The 20,383-nt window shown below is 38.4% G+C and overlaps 2 protein-coding genes across 2 annotated transcripts; one reads left to right on the top strand and one right to left on the bottom strand.

Annotated features, from left to right (window-relative positions):
- The first annotated feature begins 546 nt into the window (after positions 1-546).
- Positions 547-1,542, top strand: LOC103553540 (olfactory receptor 52L1-like). Its single transcript, XM_008524143.2, has one exon. The coding sequence runs from the start codon at positions 547-549 to the stop codon at positions 1,540-1,542; it is 996 nt and encodes a 331-aa protein (XP_008522365.2).
- A 16,211-nt stretch (positions 1,543-17,753) lies between these two features.
- On the bottom strand, positions 17,754-18,719 carry LOC103553520 (olfactory receptor 56B34-like). Its single transcript, XM_008524112.2, has one exon. The coding sequence runs from the start codon at positions 18,717-18,719 to the stop codon at positions 17,754-17,756; it is 966 nt and encodes a 321-aa protein (XP_008522334.2).
- Positions 18,720-20,383: the final 1,664 nt, after the last annotated feature.

Here is a 20,383-nt window from a genome sequence, read left to right as displayed (position 1 = left end):
TTGGAAGAAATTAAACTATAGAAATAGTTAAAACCATGCAAATGGATGAATCTAATCAGAGGTAATATACAGAATATAAAAGAGAGAAGAGGATTGAACCCTGGAATCAACAATATGTAATGGTAGGTAGATAGAGAAGGCGGTGGGATGGGGAAACTAGGAGGAACAACTGTACAGTTCTGTATCCTGGAAACTGAGGGACACCCATTTAAAGAACAACAGATTGATTTACAGTATTCAGTAATGCCAAGAGGTAATAAAGAGAATGCTTTCAAACTGACATTCCAAATTATAAATAATTGAATGGTAGAGTTTAAAAAGCTCTCTAAAAGGAGCATATGCTTACTTGTCTCTAAATGAAACCAGACTAATTCTAATTCAGACATGTGAATGTCTCACTTTTAAAAAATTATCTCAAGAAAAGGAGATTTTCTTCCTTGTATTTAACTTTATTTCCTTGTGTTGCAGTTTAAGCCTCTTTCTTCTTCTCATGAAGATAGTAGCCAGATCTGGGCAATGTGATAATACATCAGGAATGGAGCAATCATGCTTTTGGTTTCTTTTCCTTCTTCCCTCTCTGAGCCATTGATGATGGCCCTTAGTAATTCCAGCAGGAGGCTACTCCAGCCTTCTTTTTTCCTGATTGGCATCCCAGGTTTGGAAGAAAGCCAGCACTGGATAGCATTGCCACTGTGTGTCCTTTACCTCCTTGCTCTAGTGGGTAATGTTACCATTATCTTCATCATCTTGACTGACTCATCCTTGCACCACCCTATGTACCTCTTCCTGGCCATGTTATCTGGCATTGACCTGGTCCTGTCCTCCTCCACTGCACCCAAAACCCTTGCAGTACTCCTGGCTCATGCCCATGAGATTGGGTACACCGACTGTCTGATCCAGATGTTCTTCATCCATGCGTTCTCTTCCATGGAGTCAGGTGTACTTGTGGCCATGGCTCTGGATCGCTATGTAGCCATATGTCACCCTCTGCACCATTCCACCATCCTGCATCCAGGGCTCATAGGGCGCATTGGCATGGCAGTGCTGGTGAGGGGATTCCTCCTCCTCCTCCCTTTCCCTATCCTGTTGCGGAGACTTGTCTTCTGCCAGACCACTGTCATAGGCCATGCCTATTGCGAACATATGGCTGTGGTAAAACTTGCTTGCTCAGAAACCACAGTGAACCAAGCATATGGGTTAGCAGTGGCACTGCTTGTGATTGGGCTAGATGTCCTGGTCATTGGTATTTCCTATGCCCTCATCCTCCAGACAGTGCTGAATGTACCAGGTGGTGAGGCCCAACTTAAGGCGTTTAGCACTTGTGGGTCTCATATTTGTGTCATCCTGGTCTTCTATGTTCCTGGAATATTCTCCTTCCTTACTCACCGCGTTGGCCACCATGTACCCCATCATGTCCATGTTCTTCTGGCCACACTCTACCTCCTTGTGCCACCTGCACTCAATCCTCTTGTCTATGGAGTGAAGACTCAGCAGATCCGCCAGCGAGTACTCAGGGTATTCTACACAAAAGGATGGATCTGAACATATACCAATTATTTTCTTCAGAGGCTCCTGTCAAAGACACTGCCAGGAGCCCATGGCTGGTCTAGAGTATATGGACGAAGGTCATTCCATAAACAGAAGTCCCTCTAGTCCTACTAGTCTCATGGCAAAGAACACCTATGGGTACTTGGCTCCATAGCTGCTTCAGATGTACCTGAAGCAGATAGCTGGATTTGCAAATATTTTCCCCGTCCTTTCTTTTGCTCCTTATGCCAACATTTCTCTACTCCTTGTGATGGAAAGGACTTGGGGATAGGAAAATAGATAATAGCTCCGGATATGCAATTTTTCTGTCTTTACCCAATGACTGACCACGGAACATCATCTGAAATCGAAATGGGAATTCCCAGTCTTTGCCTGGTTTTAGTTTTAGAGTATTTTCAGACTCTCTCAGTTAGCGCTGTGAGCTGTGGGTCACTCGGCTCCTGTGTAGCAAAGGAGTGTTCCTTAAAGTCTTTGAGAAGTCCACAATGTGAGAAAACACTTTCATTGCAATATGGGTCTTACTAACTTACAAAACAAACTTAAGTGAGGCAGATACTGTAATAACGTCTATGAATGATATGGCCCGACCCCTTCTTTAAAAGAAGAAACATATGTATATAGTGGATCCTTTTAAAAAAAAATCTGTGTATTTAATTTATTGTACTTTAATTTATTTATATTTTTGATTTGAATAAAGAGAAAATAAGACCAAGTATTGAATACATATAAATTTTGTAAGTATTAACTTAATAATCATCAGAATCTAAAACATAAAATGTGCTAGAGTCTGGTGTTGGTAAACATAGCTTTGGCAATAAATGCAAAAGCAACAATGCTGTTTATGAAATGTGGATATGTATTGATGTTAATTAGATCGCCCATTTACTAACAGGAACTGGGTAAAACTTACAAGAAGATTGTCACAATTGGTGTATTGCACCCTGTTTGTTGGATGTTGCTGTAAGATCTGGCTTAACTGTGTTGTATTCCTAAAAAGTAATAACTTTTGTTTAGTCCTGGAAGAAGTGAAGTCATTGTCACCTTGAGGTAAGATGCTCAGGTGATGAGAATATCCTGTCTTGGGATTCCATAGTGGTAGAAGGGGTGGAGTGGATGGTTGGTTTTTCCAGTTTCTCCTTTCTTTGTAAATTTTACTCCGAGTAAATAGTTTTGTTGCACAGACTGTGAATTAGGTCTTTAATTTGGTTGTCTCATGTGGGTCAATTAGGGAGGTGTGGTATGAGTTGTTCTTATTGCAGGAGGAATTATACATTCTCATCACCTTGGTTCTAGCTCTAGGACTTAAACTCTGTTAAGTTGTCCAGGAGAAGCCCAGGCTATGGTCTATCACGTCCATTGGAAAACAACTCTCTTGACCCTAGAAGTACTTAATTTGGGTAGGTTATAAAAGGAAGTAGTCTTCTCTCTCCTTCTATTTATACCATTGCTGATACTGGGAATGTGGATATGATGGTGGGATCTGAAACAGCTTCCTTTGATCATAGGAGATGTGTGGTGAAGATAGCAGAGCGGCACTTTAGAAGAGCCTTTGTTCCTGATATACTCTGGGTCTCCAACTCTGACTTAACCTGAGTCAGAAATAAACATATTTGGTTTAGGCCCATATATTTTTGGAAAACTTTGTTGCAGCAGACTGACCTATAGCTTAAAAAGTACATGTTTTTCATCTCAGATCTTCCAAGTGGGATATATCTTGTGCTTGAAGTATATCTTTTAGAATTTTCTTTGGAAAGGTTTGCCATTTCTGTTTGTTTAAAATGTTTTTATTTTGCTCTCTTTCGAATTTGCTATCAGAAAATTGTTTATATCTTTTTCTTGTATTTTATTTTCTACTGTGCCTGCAGTATATCCCCTATTTTATTCCTAGCAGTGTTTATTTGTGTTTTCTCTATTTTCATCTATAAACTGATGCTAAATGTTTATCAACATTATGAAAATATTTAAATATTTAAACTGTATAGCCATTTAGCTAAATTTAGCAATGGCCCTTTTTTTGACCTTTTCTTTTCTTTTCTGCTATACCTTTCTGCCATCTTAAAGATGCATCAAAAAGGGCATTTAACAATACATTACTTATTTTTTAAGTGCCTTTTTAAATCTGCTTTCACTCCTGTCTAATGGATTAGCTTTTCTGCTTGTTTAGCTTGGTCTTTCCCTTTCTTGCTAGTATTCCTCCAATATCTATAGATTCTTACTCTTATTTATCTGTTCATAGATGAGAATTAACTGGTCTGGGTAGTTGATGGGAGTTTCCTCAGAGGCCGTGAAGGACACAGCTCCCATGCCCTGATTGTAGGACTTGTATGTCACTGTGCAGGGATTTGCTAACAGGTAGAATTCCTCTCAGGCTGTGAATAGAAAAATGAAGAGGTAAGCTGGATTCCCTCTTCTTTTGCTGAAGTAGAGAAGCTTTTTGCCTGGAACCAGAGATAGAGTACATTTTGCTGATCTGTGGAGCTGGTTTTCCATACTTTTTCTCTATTTCTAACTTGGAGAACCAAACCTATCTTGGAATTGACTCCGATTCTTTCTTTCTGGATTCACTGCAATGACAGGGTTTAGAAACACAGGGCATGGTGGGCACTCCTACAGGTCAGGCTGCAACTCTGAAAGTGAAAATGTTCACACACAGGTCTGCTTGCCCCCTACCTCCTCTTATAGACACATGCTGGCTACTGTGTGAGGACCATCAACCTAGATCACTGCCACTGGGGATGGGGGGGATCCACTCACCTCCTTCCACTGCTTCCTGGGGATCCAGTACCCCCTCCTTCAGATATATGGCTGAGTGGATCTCTCAGACATACTATTGCGCTTTGTAGAGAATCCTCTCTTGGTTAATGAATGTCCATTTAGTTGTAACTTAGAGGGGAGAGACTAAGGGAACAACTCACTGCACCATTATGCTGATATCACTCCTGGATCTCTTAATAAGAACATTTCCCATCTCTGCATCAAGTTTTAATGTCTTCAATTCCTCATTCTCTAACTCATAATCCCTACCCTCCACACACACATACCTACATTGGTTTGAAGGTTTCTTCATTCTGGCTTTTCTGTAAGTACAAGCCAATCTGATTTATGAATTCAAGAAATTTCTCAAAGAATTTTAACTGACCCTTGTACACTTCCCCATATTCTGGGACTGTTATTAAATTGTCTTATTTTCTTATTTACTTAGCCATTAAATGGGAACTTTGGGAGAGAAAGGAAGTAAATCATGTTTCCAATCCAACATCTTTAATCAGCATGATTACAATTTTAATTTAATTTTGTGATATTAATTGTATTATATATCTTTCATGTTAAACTGTAGGCTCTAGGAAGACGGGTGTCTTATATGTTTCATTTACTTCTCAATGCTAATTGCCTGACTTATTCCACAATGCAACAAACACCCTCAATAATTGTTTGTGATACAGGATGAATTTACAAACTGGATACCTCTGCACTGAGTGCTCCTTTTTTCATTTTAATAATTTTCTGTGTGATTTTCTGTTTATGATTAGGAGGACATATCTCCCATCCTAGAAATCAATGCTCTTCACCTGATCACTTCCAGAAACACCCTCACAGAATACCCAGATATAATGTTTTGCCAGCTATCTGGGCATCTCTTAGCCCAGTCAAGTTGACACATAAAGTTAACCACCACATAAATGAACTCTCAGCCAGCTCAGGGGCCAGGCTTGTATTTTGTCTCCAACAAATGTATCTGAAAACCCAGCCTGGACTCTCTCTTCATTGTAATGACAGTATAATGAGAAAAATATGTATAAATGGAGTAAATAGGCGTTAGAGACTGAGCTTTACATTTTTAGTTGGTTCCATCTTGGAAGAAGGCCTGAGGAGCATGTGAGGAGTCTCTACCAAAGAGAAAATACAAGGACGTAAAGTAATTAATTTATGTATAAAACAGTGTTATCAATAATAGCTATCACTTACACACTTCTTACTATGAGCCCAGCACTGTTCTAAGTGCTATTTATATGTTGATTCTTTTATTCTTCACAAGAAACCTGTGAGGTAAGTGTACTATTATTATCTTCATGTTAAATAAGAAAACGGAGACCCAGAGAGGTAAACTGATTTGCCCTAAGTAACACAGCTTGTAAGCGATGGTGCTGGGATTTTAACCTAGACAGGCCACTTTATAGTCTTTCTCCTCATAGCACCTTGCTATCCACCTGCCCTCCATCTTATACCATATTGGTGGTAATTTGTATTATTGAGATGTCACTCCATGATACACTTCCTCATATTCCATTCTGCCTTGGCAAGAAGGTTTTCCACATGCTGAAGTGTGTGAGTGAGCCATCTTAGAATACCATTTTGAGGGTCTGTTCTTGCATCTTCTTCTGGTACCAGTTACTATATCATGCATGGTCTAAGCCGGAAACAGCACAGGAAAAGGGTTTAACTGAAAGGAACTTAAAAAGGAACTATTTGTAGAAGTGTTGGCAGGGTCAAGGGAACCAAACAAAGCACCTAGGAGCTTTCAGCTGCAGGATGCTACTATTACCCCAGGCTTGAAATGGTGAGTGGAGGGAACACTGTTACTCCAACCTGATGAGCTCTAGCGCTGTGGAAAAGGGGCTTTCTACTAGGATGTCCAGCTAGAGAGAAACACAGCCATTGTCCTAACTGTATCAAGGTGAAGGGTGAGGTAGGAATAAGTACCCCAGCCTCTTTCTCCTCCTACATTTTTATCTCCTGCAGGTGACTCCTATTGACTGAACTGGAAGCCAGAGAGTCAGGTTAGGGAACCCAGATAAAGCAGGCCATGGAGATCAGCCTTGCCCAGCACAGAGCAGGAAAAATAAAGAGGAAATGGATTTGTGATCAAATAGAGAACAAACGGCACACTGGGTTGAACCCAACTATCTGCCTTCTCTATGGTTGGACCTAGGATATAAAGGAGAAAATAATCACACAATGAATCTGAATGGTTTTACTTTAACTTCATCATCCTAAACTCCCAAGAGACATTCAATGTTTACGACTGGAGTAATTGCTCACTCAGAAAAATGGTTCTAAATACACTGGAGATGTAGGAAGGAGTCATATTATGTATGATCTTGATTTAATTAATTAGCTAAGAATGTGTTGATCCTACTACATTCTAAACACTGTGTGAGACACCACATTAATGGGGAACAAAATCAACTTGGATCTAATGCTCATGAAGCTAACAGTCCAGTTCATGTGTAGTCTGGAGTAGTCCATATTATGAAAACTGGTTTTATTTTATAAACAATGGGAAGTTCTGATAATACTACCTAATGTAACTACTATAATGGAATCTCATTGAGGGTGGCAGGGACCTTAACTACTTTATTCACCTGTTTATCTTTGTGACTAATCTGGTGCTGGACATATAGTTGACAATAAAAAATAAATACTTATTGAATAGCTGATATTTACATAGGGTAAATTAGCTACCCAAATTCATACAGATATCAAATAGCAGAGTTCAGTGCAGGATAATATAAAGGCAGGAAAAAGTATTCTTTTGTTAAGAAATTCTGAAAAGATTCAATATGACATTTCAGAATGTTGAAAGTGCTATAATGTTTAAGAAGCTGATCTGTGTGGTCAAGCAGATAGACATAGATTTGAGTTTCAAGTCAGTTTCAAATCCTGTCCCTCACATCTTGACTCCTGGCACCCAGTAGCACCTTAACAGAAGGTAAGATGAAGATTCCCATGGGATCCTGCTCATCAACTGTCAGGTCCCGGTATCCCAAACTATTACTGTTCCCAGTTGGCTTGGAGAAGGGAATGGCACAGTGTGAGGAGATACTATAGATCATAAAACCCATAAAAGTTTTACAGAGACACTCCTGTGTGCCTGACACTGTGACAGCCAAGAGGTCTTTGCATATGTATTCCTCTGGCTGGAGAGCCCCATAGTCTCCAACATGGCCAAGTAAGAACTCAGTTTTGGACTCATTCCCAGATATAGCTCCTAACTCCTACAAGGTGATGAGCCTATTGGAAGGTAAAGAAAGGAAAATTGAGAAATCCAAGGATACTGGACCAGATACATAGACCAGGACAGAGCAAAAGTAGGTAGACTGCCTCTATTGATTCCCCTCCCAGAGTCCATAACATTGGCTGGTTTATTTACTACTGCAAGAGAGATCATGAAGATGCCCTCAGGCTGATGCCTCTTTTTGGCCTCCCTTCACTTTCCTGGCTGTTGCTCCCTGTGCTTGGCCTTTTGTTGCTCAGAGCTAACCCTCTCTCTACCACTCCTTGGGTTTTGGTTATAAATCACAGGTGTGAAAAGACCTGGTCTTGGACTGATCCTCTCTGGGCTCATGCCATGGCACTCCTTAGTCTCATCCAGCTACCCCTGGGGCAAGCTGTTGTCTCACTCCAGCAGGAAGGGCCCTCAGTGACTTTGGAGGCTTGTCTTGGTCACTTTATGGAACAGTCCTACTCAAACCTAGTCCCAGGGGGCAGGCCCACCAGATGGATGGCTCTGCCAGCTTGAATGTTTGGAAGAGATGTGTTCAACCTTCTATCTAGGCTTGGTTTCCGCTCCACTCACTCTGGCAAGTATAGTCAGTTTGTAAAAATCACTGTGCTATGCAAAATTCCATAAGAAAAACTACAGCACTTATGGAAAAATGGAATTAGGAGCACAGCCTTCAAAAATCTTATCAGTGACAGATAAAAAAGAAAACTAATATAAACAGTAGCAGAGTCTTAAACATGTTAAATGGTTAAGAAAAATACAAATCCTACAATGAGTACAACACTAGTGTGAAAAATACATGAAATTCCTTGTGGAAGTGGGCAGAAGGGTTGCAGAAGGGTTGAGTTACTATGAAGTGCTAGAAAGAACTTTATCTGAAATCAGATGGAAAGTTGTAAAGTGAATGAAGGCAGCTGGCAGATGTTAGACATGTATGCGTGTGTGTGTTTTGCATATTCCCATGCAGCTTGATGCAGTTTTATGCATTCAAACTGCACAAAGGTAAAGGTGAAATTCAATTATCCTGAAATTGTTTCACAATATATCATTGGTTGGAACATGTTTGTGCATTCAAACCAAGTGACATAGCAGAACTGATTGTATCTCCTTTTTTTATGTATCAACAGTCTTCTACTCTCCTGAATCACAGACTTCAATTTATGAAGGTTCCAAGGACTCTCAACTTCAAAAACTATCTCTATTCCACTTACTTCTGCCTAGATATTTCCATGGCACTTCCCAGTCACAGCCCTGTAGCCTCAGGTTCTGCTTTTCACTGATCCATCCTGTTGTAAGAGTTATCTTTGTATATTGCCTTCAACTCCTCACCTTTTTAATTTATGGCCATCTTAAATGTGTCCTATCATGACGCTGAAATTGATTTTGATAGTGACTTTGATACTGTCTAATTGAATGAGCACTGAATTAGATAAAGTCCCACTAGAGAATAGATGGCCACTAGAATAATTTGAGAAGGGATTACTTACAAAGGACTATTTACAAGGATGTGGTCACTAAGAGATTCTAAGTAACAGCGCAGTTACCTAGGGCGTGTTACAACACTTGCCACCACCTCTAAACCTGAAGGAATGAGTGACTGGCATCCCGAAATAGAGAGCTGGGACAGAGAAGGTTATCTTGTGAGGAGCCTTTTTGGTTGATGTTGTTGAATTTATTCTATCTCTTCAGGTGTGAGTTGTTTGTTCACTTTAATGTCACTCTTTCATTTTTCTTAAAATTCACTTATTTTTTAATTACAGTAACATTGGATTGTAACATTATATAGCTTTCGGATGTACACCATAATACATTCTGAATTCTGTGTAGATTACATCATGTTCAGCATCCAAAAACTAATTATAGTCCATCCCCTTACATGTGAGCCTAATCACCCCTTTTGCCCTCCCCTCCTTCCACTAAGGTAACCACCAATCCATTCTCCGTTGCTGTGTGTATGATTGTCATTGTTTTTATCTTCTACTTATGAGTGAGGTCATACAGTATTTGGCTTTCTCCCTCTGACTTATTTCACTCAGCATAATACCCTCAAGGTCCATCCATGTTGTCACAAATGGCCAGATTTCATCATTTCTTATGGCTGAGTAGTACTCCATAGTGTATAAATCCCACATCTTCTTTATCCATTCGTCCCTTCATGGGCACCTAGGTTGCTTCCAAGTCTTGGCTATTGTGTATAATGCTGCAATGAACATAGGGGTGCAGGTATCTTTATGCCTTTGTGATATCAAGTTCTTTGGATAAATACCGAGCAGTGGGATAGCTGGATCATATGGTAGATCTATTCTTAATTTTCTGAGGAAACTCCACACTGCTTTCCATAGTGGCTGTACCAGTTTGTACTCCCACCAGCAGTGTACAAGGGTTCCCATCTCTCCACATCCTCTCCAACATTTGTTGTTTCCTGTCTTGTTAATTATAGCCATTCTGACTGGAGTGAGGTGATACCTCGTTGTAGTTTTGATTTGCATTTCTCTGATAGCTAATGATGTTGAGCATCTTTTCATATGTCTGTTGGCCATCTGTATATCTTCTTTGGAGAAATCTCTGTTCAGATCTTTTGCCCATCTTTTAATTGCGTTGTTAGTTTTTTGTTGTTGAGCTGTATGAGTTCTTTGTATATTTTGGATATTAGCCCCTTATCTGATATGTGGTTTGCAAATATCTTCTCCCAATTGTTAGATTGTCTTTTCATCTTGTTGATGGTTTCCTTTGCTGTGCAGAAGTTTTTATTGATTTTTCTCAAATAGATAGTTGTATTTGGTATTAAAGAAAAATTGTACTGGACAGGATGAGCAAATGGAAGTTGATTTTATTTTGATCCTATTATCAGCAATGGGGAAGAGAGAATAGACCAAGTCTGGATACCCAGTTCTGCTAAAATAAAAGGTGGGGTTGCACTGGGGTAAGGTGTTAAGTGGAATGGGTTTAAGTCCTGCGCTGAGCTAGTGGAAAAATACTGGAGGACTTTAGTGGGAGGTTGATCAATGGGATGTGTCAAGCACATTGAATTATTCCTGAGATTGCAAATGTTTTTGTCTGTGATTAGGGCCTCTGTGTTTGTTAATTGACACCCTTGAAGTTAGGATACTACCCTTCACAGAGACTGGAAGATAGAGTGCCATCTCCTTCAATGTTTACATTTCAAGAGATAATTCCAAGGTCCTTGAGAAAGACATTTCTTAGGTTGTAAAACTGGCAGGAGGTTATAAGAAGATATATATACACCACAAAGGGGAAGAGAAAGAATTTGCAATTACAAGTTTTCTCAAGAAAATGCTTTCAGCCTATAGTCAGGAAGAAACCTTTCCAAAGTTTAGCCATCCTGGTCATTGGTTGATTGTTTTTCTTTCTAACAGGCAATGTAATAATGCTGATGTATTTGTTGATGCAACCTGTTGTAGGGGGACATGGGGTGTGCTAATACCTTGATTTATGGTTGAGCTTATGCCTCATGGGTCATGATTGTTTATGGTCATGTGGGTCACTGTCCTGTTTTCTGACCCAGTCTCCAATATTCTGGAATACCCACTGCTGTTACTTAACTTTTAGCCTACTTCTTGGTCCAAGAGTGTATGTGCAGAAAGATAGACCTGCCTGGCTACTCCTACTGTACTATACATTAGTCACCAGGTTTGTTTTCTTGTGGTACTCTGTTTCTCTTAATATCAGAGATTTTAGAGTCTGAGTCTTCATTATTTTTGTAGTTGTCCTTTCTTGTGCACCTTTTGGGCTTCCATTCTTCCATAATTCCATCACAGTTGTCTTTCATCTTTGGAGTTTCCCCATTTTTTCTGTTTCATCAATGGCTCTCCATTTGTTTCGTATCATGTTATGGATTGATTTATTATCGAATATCTTGTCAGTATTGTGAGGTTTTTGGGTGGAAGGAGGAAGCTACAGTGAGTGCTGAGTTTGTTATGTTGATTCAGAGATCTTTGGAACTTATTTGCTCTTTGGAATTTTTGAGACCTTCCTCATGGCTCAATATTCTGTCAATTTCTGAAAATAAGGCATGAAAATAACATGATGTGTATTGTCTGTTTTTGCTGAGAGTTAGCTTGCAACATCCTTTCAAACCCACCTTTCCATAACTTTCCACTATAGAGACTCTGAAGCTAGAGTACTCAGCTTTTGAGTCTTCCTTGAGGAGAGGAACCTCAGACTCATTTCTCTTCAATCAGATGTAAAAGTCTGTTGAGGCGTCCTTTTCCTTTTTTTCTTTTTCTAATCTGGGATATGGAATTGAATGTGGAGGATGGTAGTCATAGTTTAGGATGGCAGAGCAGAAAGTAGAAAGAACTTGGTCTTTGTTTTTTTTTCTTTGAGGAAGACTAGCCCTGAGCTAACATCTGCCACCAATCCTCCTCTTTTTGCTGAGGAAGATTGGCCATGAGCTAACATCTTTGTGAATCTTCCTCTATTTTATATGTGGGACACCTGCCACAGCATGGCTTGACAAGCGGTGCGTAGGTCTGCACCCGGGATCTTAACTGGCGAACCCCAGGCCACTGAAGTGGAACATGTGAACTTAACTGCTGTGCCACTGGGCCAGCCTCAATTTGGCATTTTGATGGCATAAAAGAGGTGCCTTAACAACTCTAAACAGCCTGAGTCTGTGTCTGTCTGTGTATGTGATGAGATAAATAGACTCCATTGGTGAAACCACTATAATCTAGTGTCTCTTATACACCAGCTAAATAGAATCCAATCCTGATGATTGTTTACAAATGTTAGGGTGGCACACTTCCCCCTTCTTGATGGTTTGTGTCTTGTGCAGGCCAATCCATTGTAATAACTCTCCTGGCTACTGTTCATCCCTCACTTATTCTCTAGAGTAGCAGCGTCTTCATATGAGTGGCTAATGTAAAGGAAAAAAAATGGGCATATAGAGCTCAGTGCCTTCCTCTCTTCTTGTCTCTGTGTTACTGAACACAAACACAGGTTCATTTACCCACCACACAGGAAGGCCAATAACTGGAATGCCAGGTTTGTGGCAAGGAAAGAGGTTTACTGTCAAAATGCAGCCAGACGAGATGGGAGTTAAAACTCAGATATACCATTCTGAAGGGAAAAAACTATGGGTTTTTATCTAGGGTTTTAGGTAGGGGAGAGGGAGCACTTGGCCTTTCTGGTTGGTGCATTCCTACCAGCCTGTGTTTGTCCTTGAAGACTCAATTTCTTTTCCCTTGACTGTCTGCACATTTCTGGTTAATTTTCATCTTCAGCCTGCATTTGGCCTTGTGAATCTTGACTTCTGGACCTTGTCTTTCTAGAAAAAACAAGTCATTCATATACTAAGGAGGGAAAGAAAATCATGGTTAGTTTTGAACAACAGTTGATAATGCTGAGTATGCACAGCTATAGTTAGCAAAGCTTAGTCAAAGTTTTCTTTTTCTCTTCTTACAGACCAGGGAAGATTTTTTTAACTTCTTTGATCTTGGTTTCATCTGGAGCATGTGTCTCTATGGTTCTCAGCCATGTGGTAACTCCAATGGTATAGGTTCTATGTCTGAGGGTCCTATGTCTCAGAGTCAATTTGATTTAAGAAATTATTAACATTTGGTTAATTGACAGAGTATATTGAAAAAGAGGGTATAAAAATTATAATTGGGGCATTCAAAATACATGTTTAGACAAAAAAAATCCTCAAGAAAATTCTAGCAAATAGAATTCAGTAATATATAAAAATGGTTATACACCATAATCGTGTGATTTATCTCAGAAATGCAAGATTGGTTTAACATCTGAAAATCGATTAATATAAGACATCACATCAATAGAATAAAAAGCAAAAACACATGATCATCTCAAGATGTAGAAAAAACATATGACAAAATACAGTACTCTTTTCATGATAAAAACACATATGAACTAGGAACAGACATGAACTCCTTCAGTCTCACAAAGGGATCTGCAAAAAACCCAAAGTTAACAACATACTTAATGATGAAAGACTGAAGGTTTTCCCTCTAAAATCAGAACTAAGATTAGAACATCTGTTCTTACCATTTCTGTATAACATCATACTTAGGTGTAGCCAGGGAAAAGGCAAAAAACTGAAATGAAGGCATTCTGATTGGAAAGAGAGGAGTGAAACTATCTTTATTTGAAGATGACATCATCTTACATGTAGAAGACCCTAAGGAATCCACTAAAAAACTAGTATAACTAATAAGTGAGTTAGCAACATTGAAGGATACAAAGTCTTTTGTATAAAAGTCATTTGTGTTTTGCTGTGTTAGCAATGAACTATTCAAAATAAAATTAAGGAAAAAATTTCATTTACAATACCACTACAAATAATAAAATATTTAGGAGTAAATTTAACAAAAGCATGGCAAGATTTATACTCTTAAAACAACAAAACTGTTGAGGAAACAAAAGATGGGATAAATAATGGGAAAGATATCTTGTGTTCAGAGATCAAAAGACTTAATATCATTGAGATGAGAATACTCCTTAAATTAATTAAAAGATTCAGTGAAATCCCTATGAAAAGTCCACCTGTCTTTTTGGCAGAAATGGACAAACATCCTAAAATTCATATGGAAATTCAAAGGACCCAGAAGAGCTAAAACAATCTTGAAAAAGAAGAGCAAATTTGGAGGACTCACACTTCCAAATTTACTTCACAGCTATAAAATCAAAACAGCGTGGTATTGATATAAGGATATACAAATAGATCAATGGAATAGAATTGATAATCCAGAGATAAACTCTCACACTCAAGATTAACTCATTTTTGACAAGATTATCAAGTCAATTAAGTGGGAAGAATAATCTTTTCAACACATACAAAAGGATGAAGTTGAACCCCTTTCTCACATGTCACCCACAAATTTTAACTCAAAATGAATCATAAACCTGAGTGTAAGAACAAAAATTATGAAATTTTTAAAAGATTATGTAGGATTAAATCTTTATGTTGTGGGTTAGGCAAAATCCAAGTACATATGACATTAAAAGTACAAGCAACAAAGAAAAATATATAAGTAAGACTTCATCAAAATTAAAAACATTCTTGCTTCAAAGAATACCATTGAGTCAGTAAAAAGACAACCAATAGAATGGGAGAAAACTCTTGTAAATCATATATCTGATAAGGAACTTGTATCTAGAAAATTCAAAGAACAATTGGAACTCAATAAGAGCAGGACAAATACTGAACTAAAATTTAAATTTAAAATTGGACAAAGGATCTGAATAGACATTTCTCCAAAGGAGACATACATATGGCCAATAAGTACATGAAAAAATGCTCAACATTACTGGTTATCAGGAAGTGCAAATCAAAACCACAGTGAAATATCACTTAACATCCACTAGGCTGGCAATAATCAAAAAGATAGATAATAGCAAGTGAAAACCAGACTTTTCATTTTAGAACAGTTTTAGATTTATAGAAAAGTTGTTAAAATAGGACAGAGAGTTCCCATATATCACATTCCTAGTTTGTTCTTTTATCGATAACTTTCTTTATTACAGTACAGTTGCCGCTATTAAAGAACCAGCTTTGATTTATTATTACATATTTTATTCATATTTCCTTAGCTTTTACCTAATATATCTTTCCCATTCCAAGATTCCACCAGGATACCACATTGCATGTAGGTGTCAGGTCTCCATAAGATCTTCTTGGTTGTCTGATGTTTTTCTCATGATGACACTGGGATTATGTAGGTTTTGGAGGAAGACCACAGAGATAAAGTGCCATTCTCATCATATTAGAATGTGAAGATGATTTATCACTATTGATGTAAACTTGATCCTCTGGCTAATGTAGTGTTTGTCAGGTTTCTTCATCTGTAAACTTATTTTCCCCCCCTTCCCATACTGTACTCTTTGGAGAGAAGTCACCATGCACTTAAGAAGTGAACAGTTATGTTCCACCTACTTGAGGGTGATGTATTTACATAAATTATTTGGAATTCTTTTATATGGGAGATTTGTCTATTATCTTCCATTCACTTATTATTGAATTGTCTATTTATATCAGTTTGGACTTATGGAAATTTACTGTGTACTTTGGGTTATAATCCAATACTAGGACTTTAGAAGTCATCACTTTTGTCCTTACAAGAAGAAAAATCAAGAAAAAAAAAATCAATGAGTTTTTTTGGACCCACCACAGAATTGATGTTGCAGGGCAAACTGCCTCTCCAAAGTTTGGAAAGACAAATGAATACAGAGAAGCTGGCTACTTGGAATAGAAGCTGCTGGAGCCACAAACTGGTAGAAAGACTTCACAGGTAATTTTGACAAATTTCTGGAGGATGAGTGTGGTCTAGATTGAGAATGAGAAATACTTGGGGGCTGCAGTCTTAGGGAGCCCCACACTTTATATCCAGGAACCCCAGCAGATTCTCATAGTAAGGATTCAAGAATGAGCTGCTGCTCCTGGCAGGAGGAAGGGTAAAGTTAAGATTTTGAAATAAACCCAGAGCATTCTCTATAATAGAGTCCTCTTCTCCTGGAAAAAAGACATTATTAGAGCCATCTCCCATCTAAGGGAATGGTATTTCTCTGACTACAGACTATGAGTTAGCCTGTGACCTCAGTTCTCTGATGGGTCCAAAAAAAGTGGTTGATTTTCAGTTTGTCCAGGTTTTCTTGATGTTACGATGGGAATGACAACTTGTAAGCTTTCTTTACGTGTTGGAGATGAAAGGCAGTCTCTGAGATTTCTTTTACACTCAGGTCTTAGTCACATAATCTTTACTAATTTGTTGCTTTTCCAATCTCTCTATACCCATTTAAAGATATTTTGTCCATCATTTCTACTTGTTTTCACTGGGAAGCTTTGTCTGAATTATCCTATCAGCTATTAGTAGGAATGGAAATTCAATCACTTGAATGGTCAGATTAGAAGAAATTCCAGTACTTTCCTTTGAGATTTATTTTTCTCTCCCTGAAATGTTAAAGGATCTCAGGGACTTATTCCAAACACCATGTGGAAAGAGAAATAGGCAATTTGTACCAACTATTCGTGTACTATTGTTTGTCAGCTGTCAATGCATCTGTTCGTGGTATATTGGATCACTTTTTAAAATAGGTGGGTGAAGGCACATGGTCCAGTTTGCCTTGTCAATAGCTATAATAAAGGGCTTGCTATATAACTCATTCCGTGAAAGGAAAGATGATTCAATTTAGTGGCCTACAATTGTCACATTTTGGCTTCCAAGTTTACTGGCACAAGATAGTCTTTTCTTCCCAAAGTTGGCCATAATGTCATGTGACTGGGTTAGGACAGTCTGCCAACCATATTCACATGTCATTCTGGGGGAAGCATTTCACTCTTGCTGATCTATACTCTGGAACTGAAATAATTTAAAAAAAAACAATTTCCCATCTTTTCCTTCTCCTTCTCCTCAAACGTATCATTTCTTTTATTAGGAAAGTTCCCCTGTAGATACATTTGCTGTCCTTTATACTTCCAATGAACCATTGGATGTCACTGGGATTATTTTAATTCATTAGAGAAGTTCAAGTATTTTTGAATGTTAAAAAAAGTGGTTGGGACATTCCTTTCTGGGCTCTAATGCAAATGAACTCAAGAGGTGGTAAAGAGTTTATAAAGTAGCAAAATAATTCCTGTCAAATTTTTGATTTACATTTATTTGACTAAGATGGTCCTCTAGAGTGACAATAGAGGATTTAAGATCTTCTGTATTTACCATTAGACAGGAAAATTGCTGCCAAAATTTAAGTGGACTTTTTAAAATTAAAAAATAGGTTATTTATAATTTTACTTAGTTACATATTCTTTTTTTATTGTACTATAATTTATACTTTTGAAAATTAGTAGCAAGTTTGAATGGGGAGAAAGGGTTAAGAGTAGGGACTCTGGAGCCTGACTGCTAAGGTTGTAATTTCACTCTGTGACTTCCTTTCTTTTTGACCTTGGGTAAGTTTTTCAACTTTCTTGTCACATCTGTAAGATGTATAAATAATAATTAGATTTGCTTCATAGGGTTGTTATGGTAATTAAATGAGTTAGTATTTGTGAAATGTTTAAAAGAGTGCCTTGCACATAGTACGTGATATATAAAATTGGTGAGATAATTTGAATTGATTTTCCTAGCAATTGGGATATGTGGAATTTTAACCCAGGAACGTTGGGCCCCAAAGCCTGTTCTCTTTCTACAATATCACTTATAGTGATCTGTCACTTAAAGTTAGCTCACTTCCTGGCCACACTCTTACCTAAACTGAGCACCCTCTGGAAGCCCACTCTCAGCTCCTGGGTCCTCAGGGCATACACCATGGGGTTAAGGGCTGGGGGGATGACACTGTGCAGCACATTGAGGAGAACAGGGATGAAGGGAACTTTTATTTCTGCCAGATGGATGACAGATACTACAATAAGGGCTGTGTAGAAAAAGAGAATGAGGATGAGATGAGAGCTGCAGGTATTCAGGGCCTTAGATATTGCTTCAGTGGAGCTCAGCTTCAGCACTGAGTGAATAATTAAAGCATAGGAAGCAAAGACCAGACCCATGTCACTCCCAAGTATAACCCAGGCCAAAGCCAACTGGTAAAATCTGTTAATGGTGATGTCATCACACGCCAAGCTAGTGACCCCCAAGTTGGAGCATAGGCAGTGGTCGATCTCATTCCTGGAGCAGTAATGTCTCTGGGCAGCCAGTACAGGAAGTGGCATACTCAAAAGGCCATTCCTGAGTATGATAGACAGTGTGACTTTGATCACAAAAGGCTCAGTGACTATGGAGGTGTACTGAAGGGGACAGCAAATGGCTACATATCTATCAACAGCCATGCAGAAAAAGATGCCTGACTCCATAGCCATAAAAGTATGTATTGCATAGATCTGAGCAAAACACTCAGGGAGGCTGATGGCCTTGGAATTAAACCAGAGGATGGCCAGGATCTTGGGCATGATGGTAGTAGCCAGGCCAATGTCCACTACGGCCAAAATACCAAGGAAATGATACATGGGCTGATGCAGTGTAGGCTCATGTTGGATGGTGATCAAGATGAGAAGATTAGCACCAAGAGCTAGGAGGTAGAGCAGAGCCAGGGGCAAGCAGAGCCAGTGCTGCCATTCATGAATTCCTGGGAAACCCATGAGGATGAACTCAGACACTTGAAACCTTGAGTTATTGGTTATACTCCGGGTGGTATTCATATCATATGATGTCTCAGTATCTATCTGTGAAGTAAGAGGAAACAAGAACAGGCTTTGGTTAGCTGAGGGTCAAAATTTGTGCAGAGCTATAAGATTCGTGGACCATATCTCAGTGCTTATTAACATAGTTCATCCTCTATCCTTTTGAGACTCTGGGAAAAAGTGTACCTACGCATAAAAGAAGGTTCAAGATAAATCTTAAGATAACGATTTTAATATAATAAAAATGAATTTTAAAGACTTATGTGCCTGAAATTTTGGGACATGGACATAAATAGGAGACACATACATTATGAAGAAACAGAGATTTCGGGAGTGTACTAGTCTTCAAGAGCTGCAAAATAAAATACCACAGACTGGGTGACTTAACCAATAGAAATTTATTTTCTTACAGTTTTATGGGCTAGAAGTCCAAAATCAAGGTGTCAGGAGGGTTAGTCTCTTAAGGCCTCTCTTTTTGGCTTGCAGGTGGCTCTCTTCTTTGGTGTTCATGTGGTCTACTCTCTGTGCATGCATGTCTGTTTCCAAAGTTTGTTTTCTTAGAGACGCTGTCATATTGGATTAGTGCCGCCTCTAATGATCTCATTTTAAGTTAACTACTTATTTACAGGCGTTATCTGCAAAGATGGTTGAGTATGAGGTACTAGAGTTTAGGATTTTAGTATAAAAATCTTGAGGGATCAATGAGCCTTAACAAGAAAGTAAAATTAGAGAGCAGAGGTGTTATCTCCATTCTTGGGGATCTTCTGGAAGAGAATAAGTAGCCACAATGAGAACCCTAACTAGTCTTTGATTTTGAATGACTTATTGTTGAAAAATATCTTCCGACATAAACAATTTCATTTAATCTTCACTACACAGGTGTTATTATTCATAAGAGAAATAGAACTTGAATGATTTGTCTAGATGAAAGAATCGTATATTGAAATCACTAATAAGTGACAAAGCTACAGAAAAAGTTTAATTCTGTGTATTTAATTCCAGTACTCTTTCTTTGAAATCTTAGCCAATAGGTCAGTAGTGTGTAGAATACCCTTTGTTTCCTCTTTTGATTATGAAAGCAATGTTAAAGACATAGTTAAACCTATGTTTTAAAATCATCAATGTTATTAATAAAAGATGTAAAGAGGGACAAGGGGCAACAAACTTGTAACTGCTGCCATATTTCTGTACAATATAAGTTGGAAATAGCTGGCATTTATTGTACACATTACACATTTTTTTGTTGAAGTAATTTCATAGTTCACTCTTGGCCCCTTTATATTTGGTCTCCTCTCCTCATTTTTAGATTCTTGATTTTGTTAATTCATTTTTTGAGAATTTTTCAAATAATTGTATCAAAAAGTATAGTTGACAGACTAATGTTGGCAAAATGGTGGACTAGAAATCTCCAAGTCCTTGTTCTCCCACAGAAACACTAAGTAAGCAACAGACTGACCAAAATAGCTTTATGAGAGTTATAGAAACTAAGTAAGAATGTGTAGCAACCAAGTGAACGCCCAATGAAGAAAATGCCACATTCAAAATGGCAGGAATTTTTGTGGTATTTTTCTTACCCTTGCCCCACTTGCTCCCTTGTGCAGTATGGTGCAGGCATTAGGAACTCATCCAATTCCTGGTTCCTCCCTTGTGATGGAAGGTAAAAAGTGGAACTTGTCTGCAAC

Source organism: Equus przewalskii, chromosome 6, assembly GCF_037783145.1.
Source record: "Equus przewalskii isolate Varuska chromosome 6, EquPr2, whole genome shotgun sequence".
In the NCBI taxonomy this organism is placed as follows: Eukaryota; Metazoa; Chordata; class Mammalia; order Perissodactyla; family Equidae; genus Equus; species Equus przewalskii.
The sequence above is the reverse complement of the archived record's forward strand: the minus strand, read 5'-3'. Positions and strand labels throughout refer to the sequence as shown.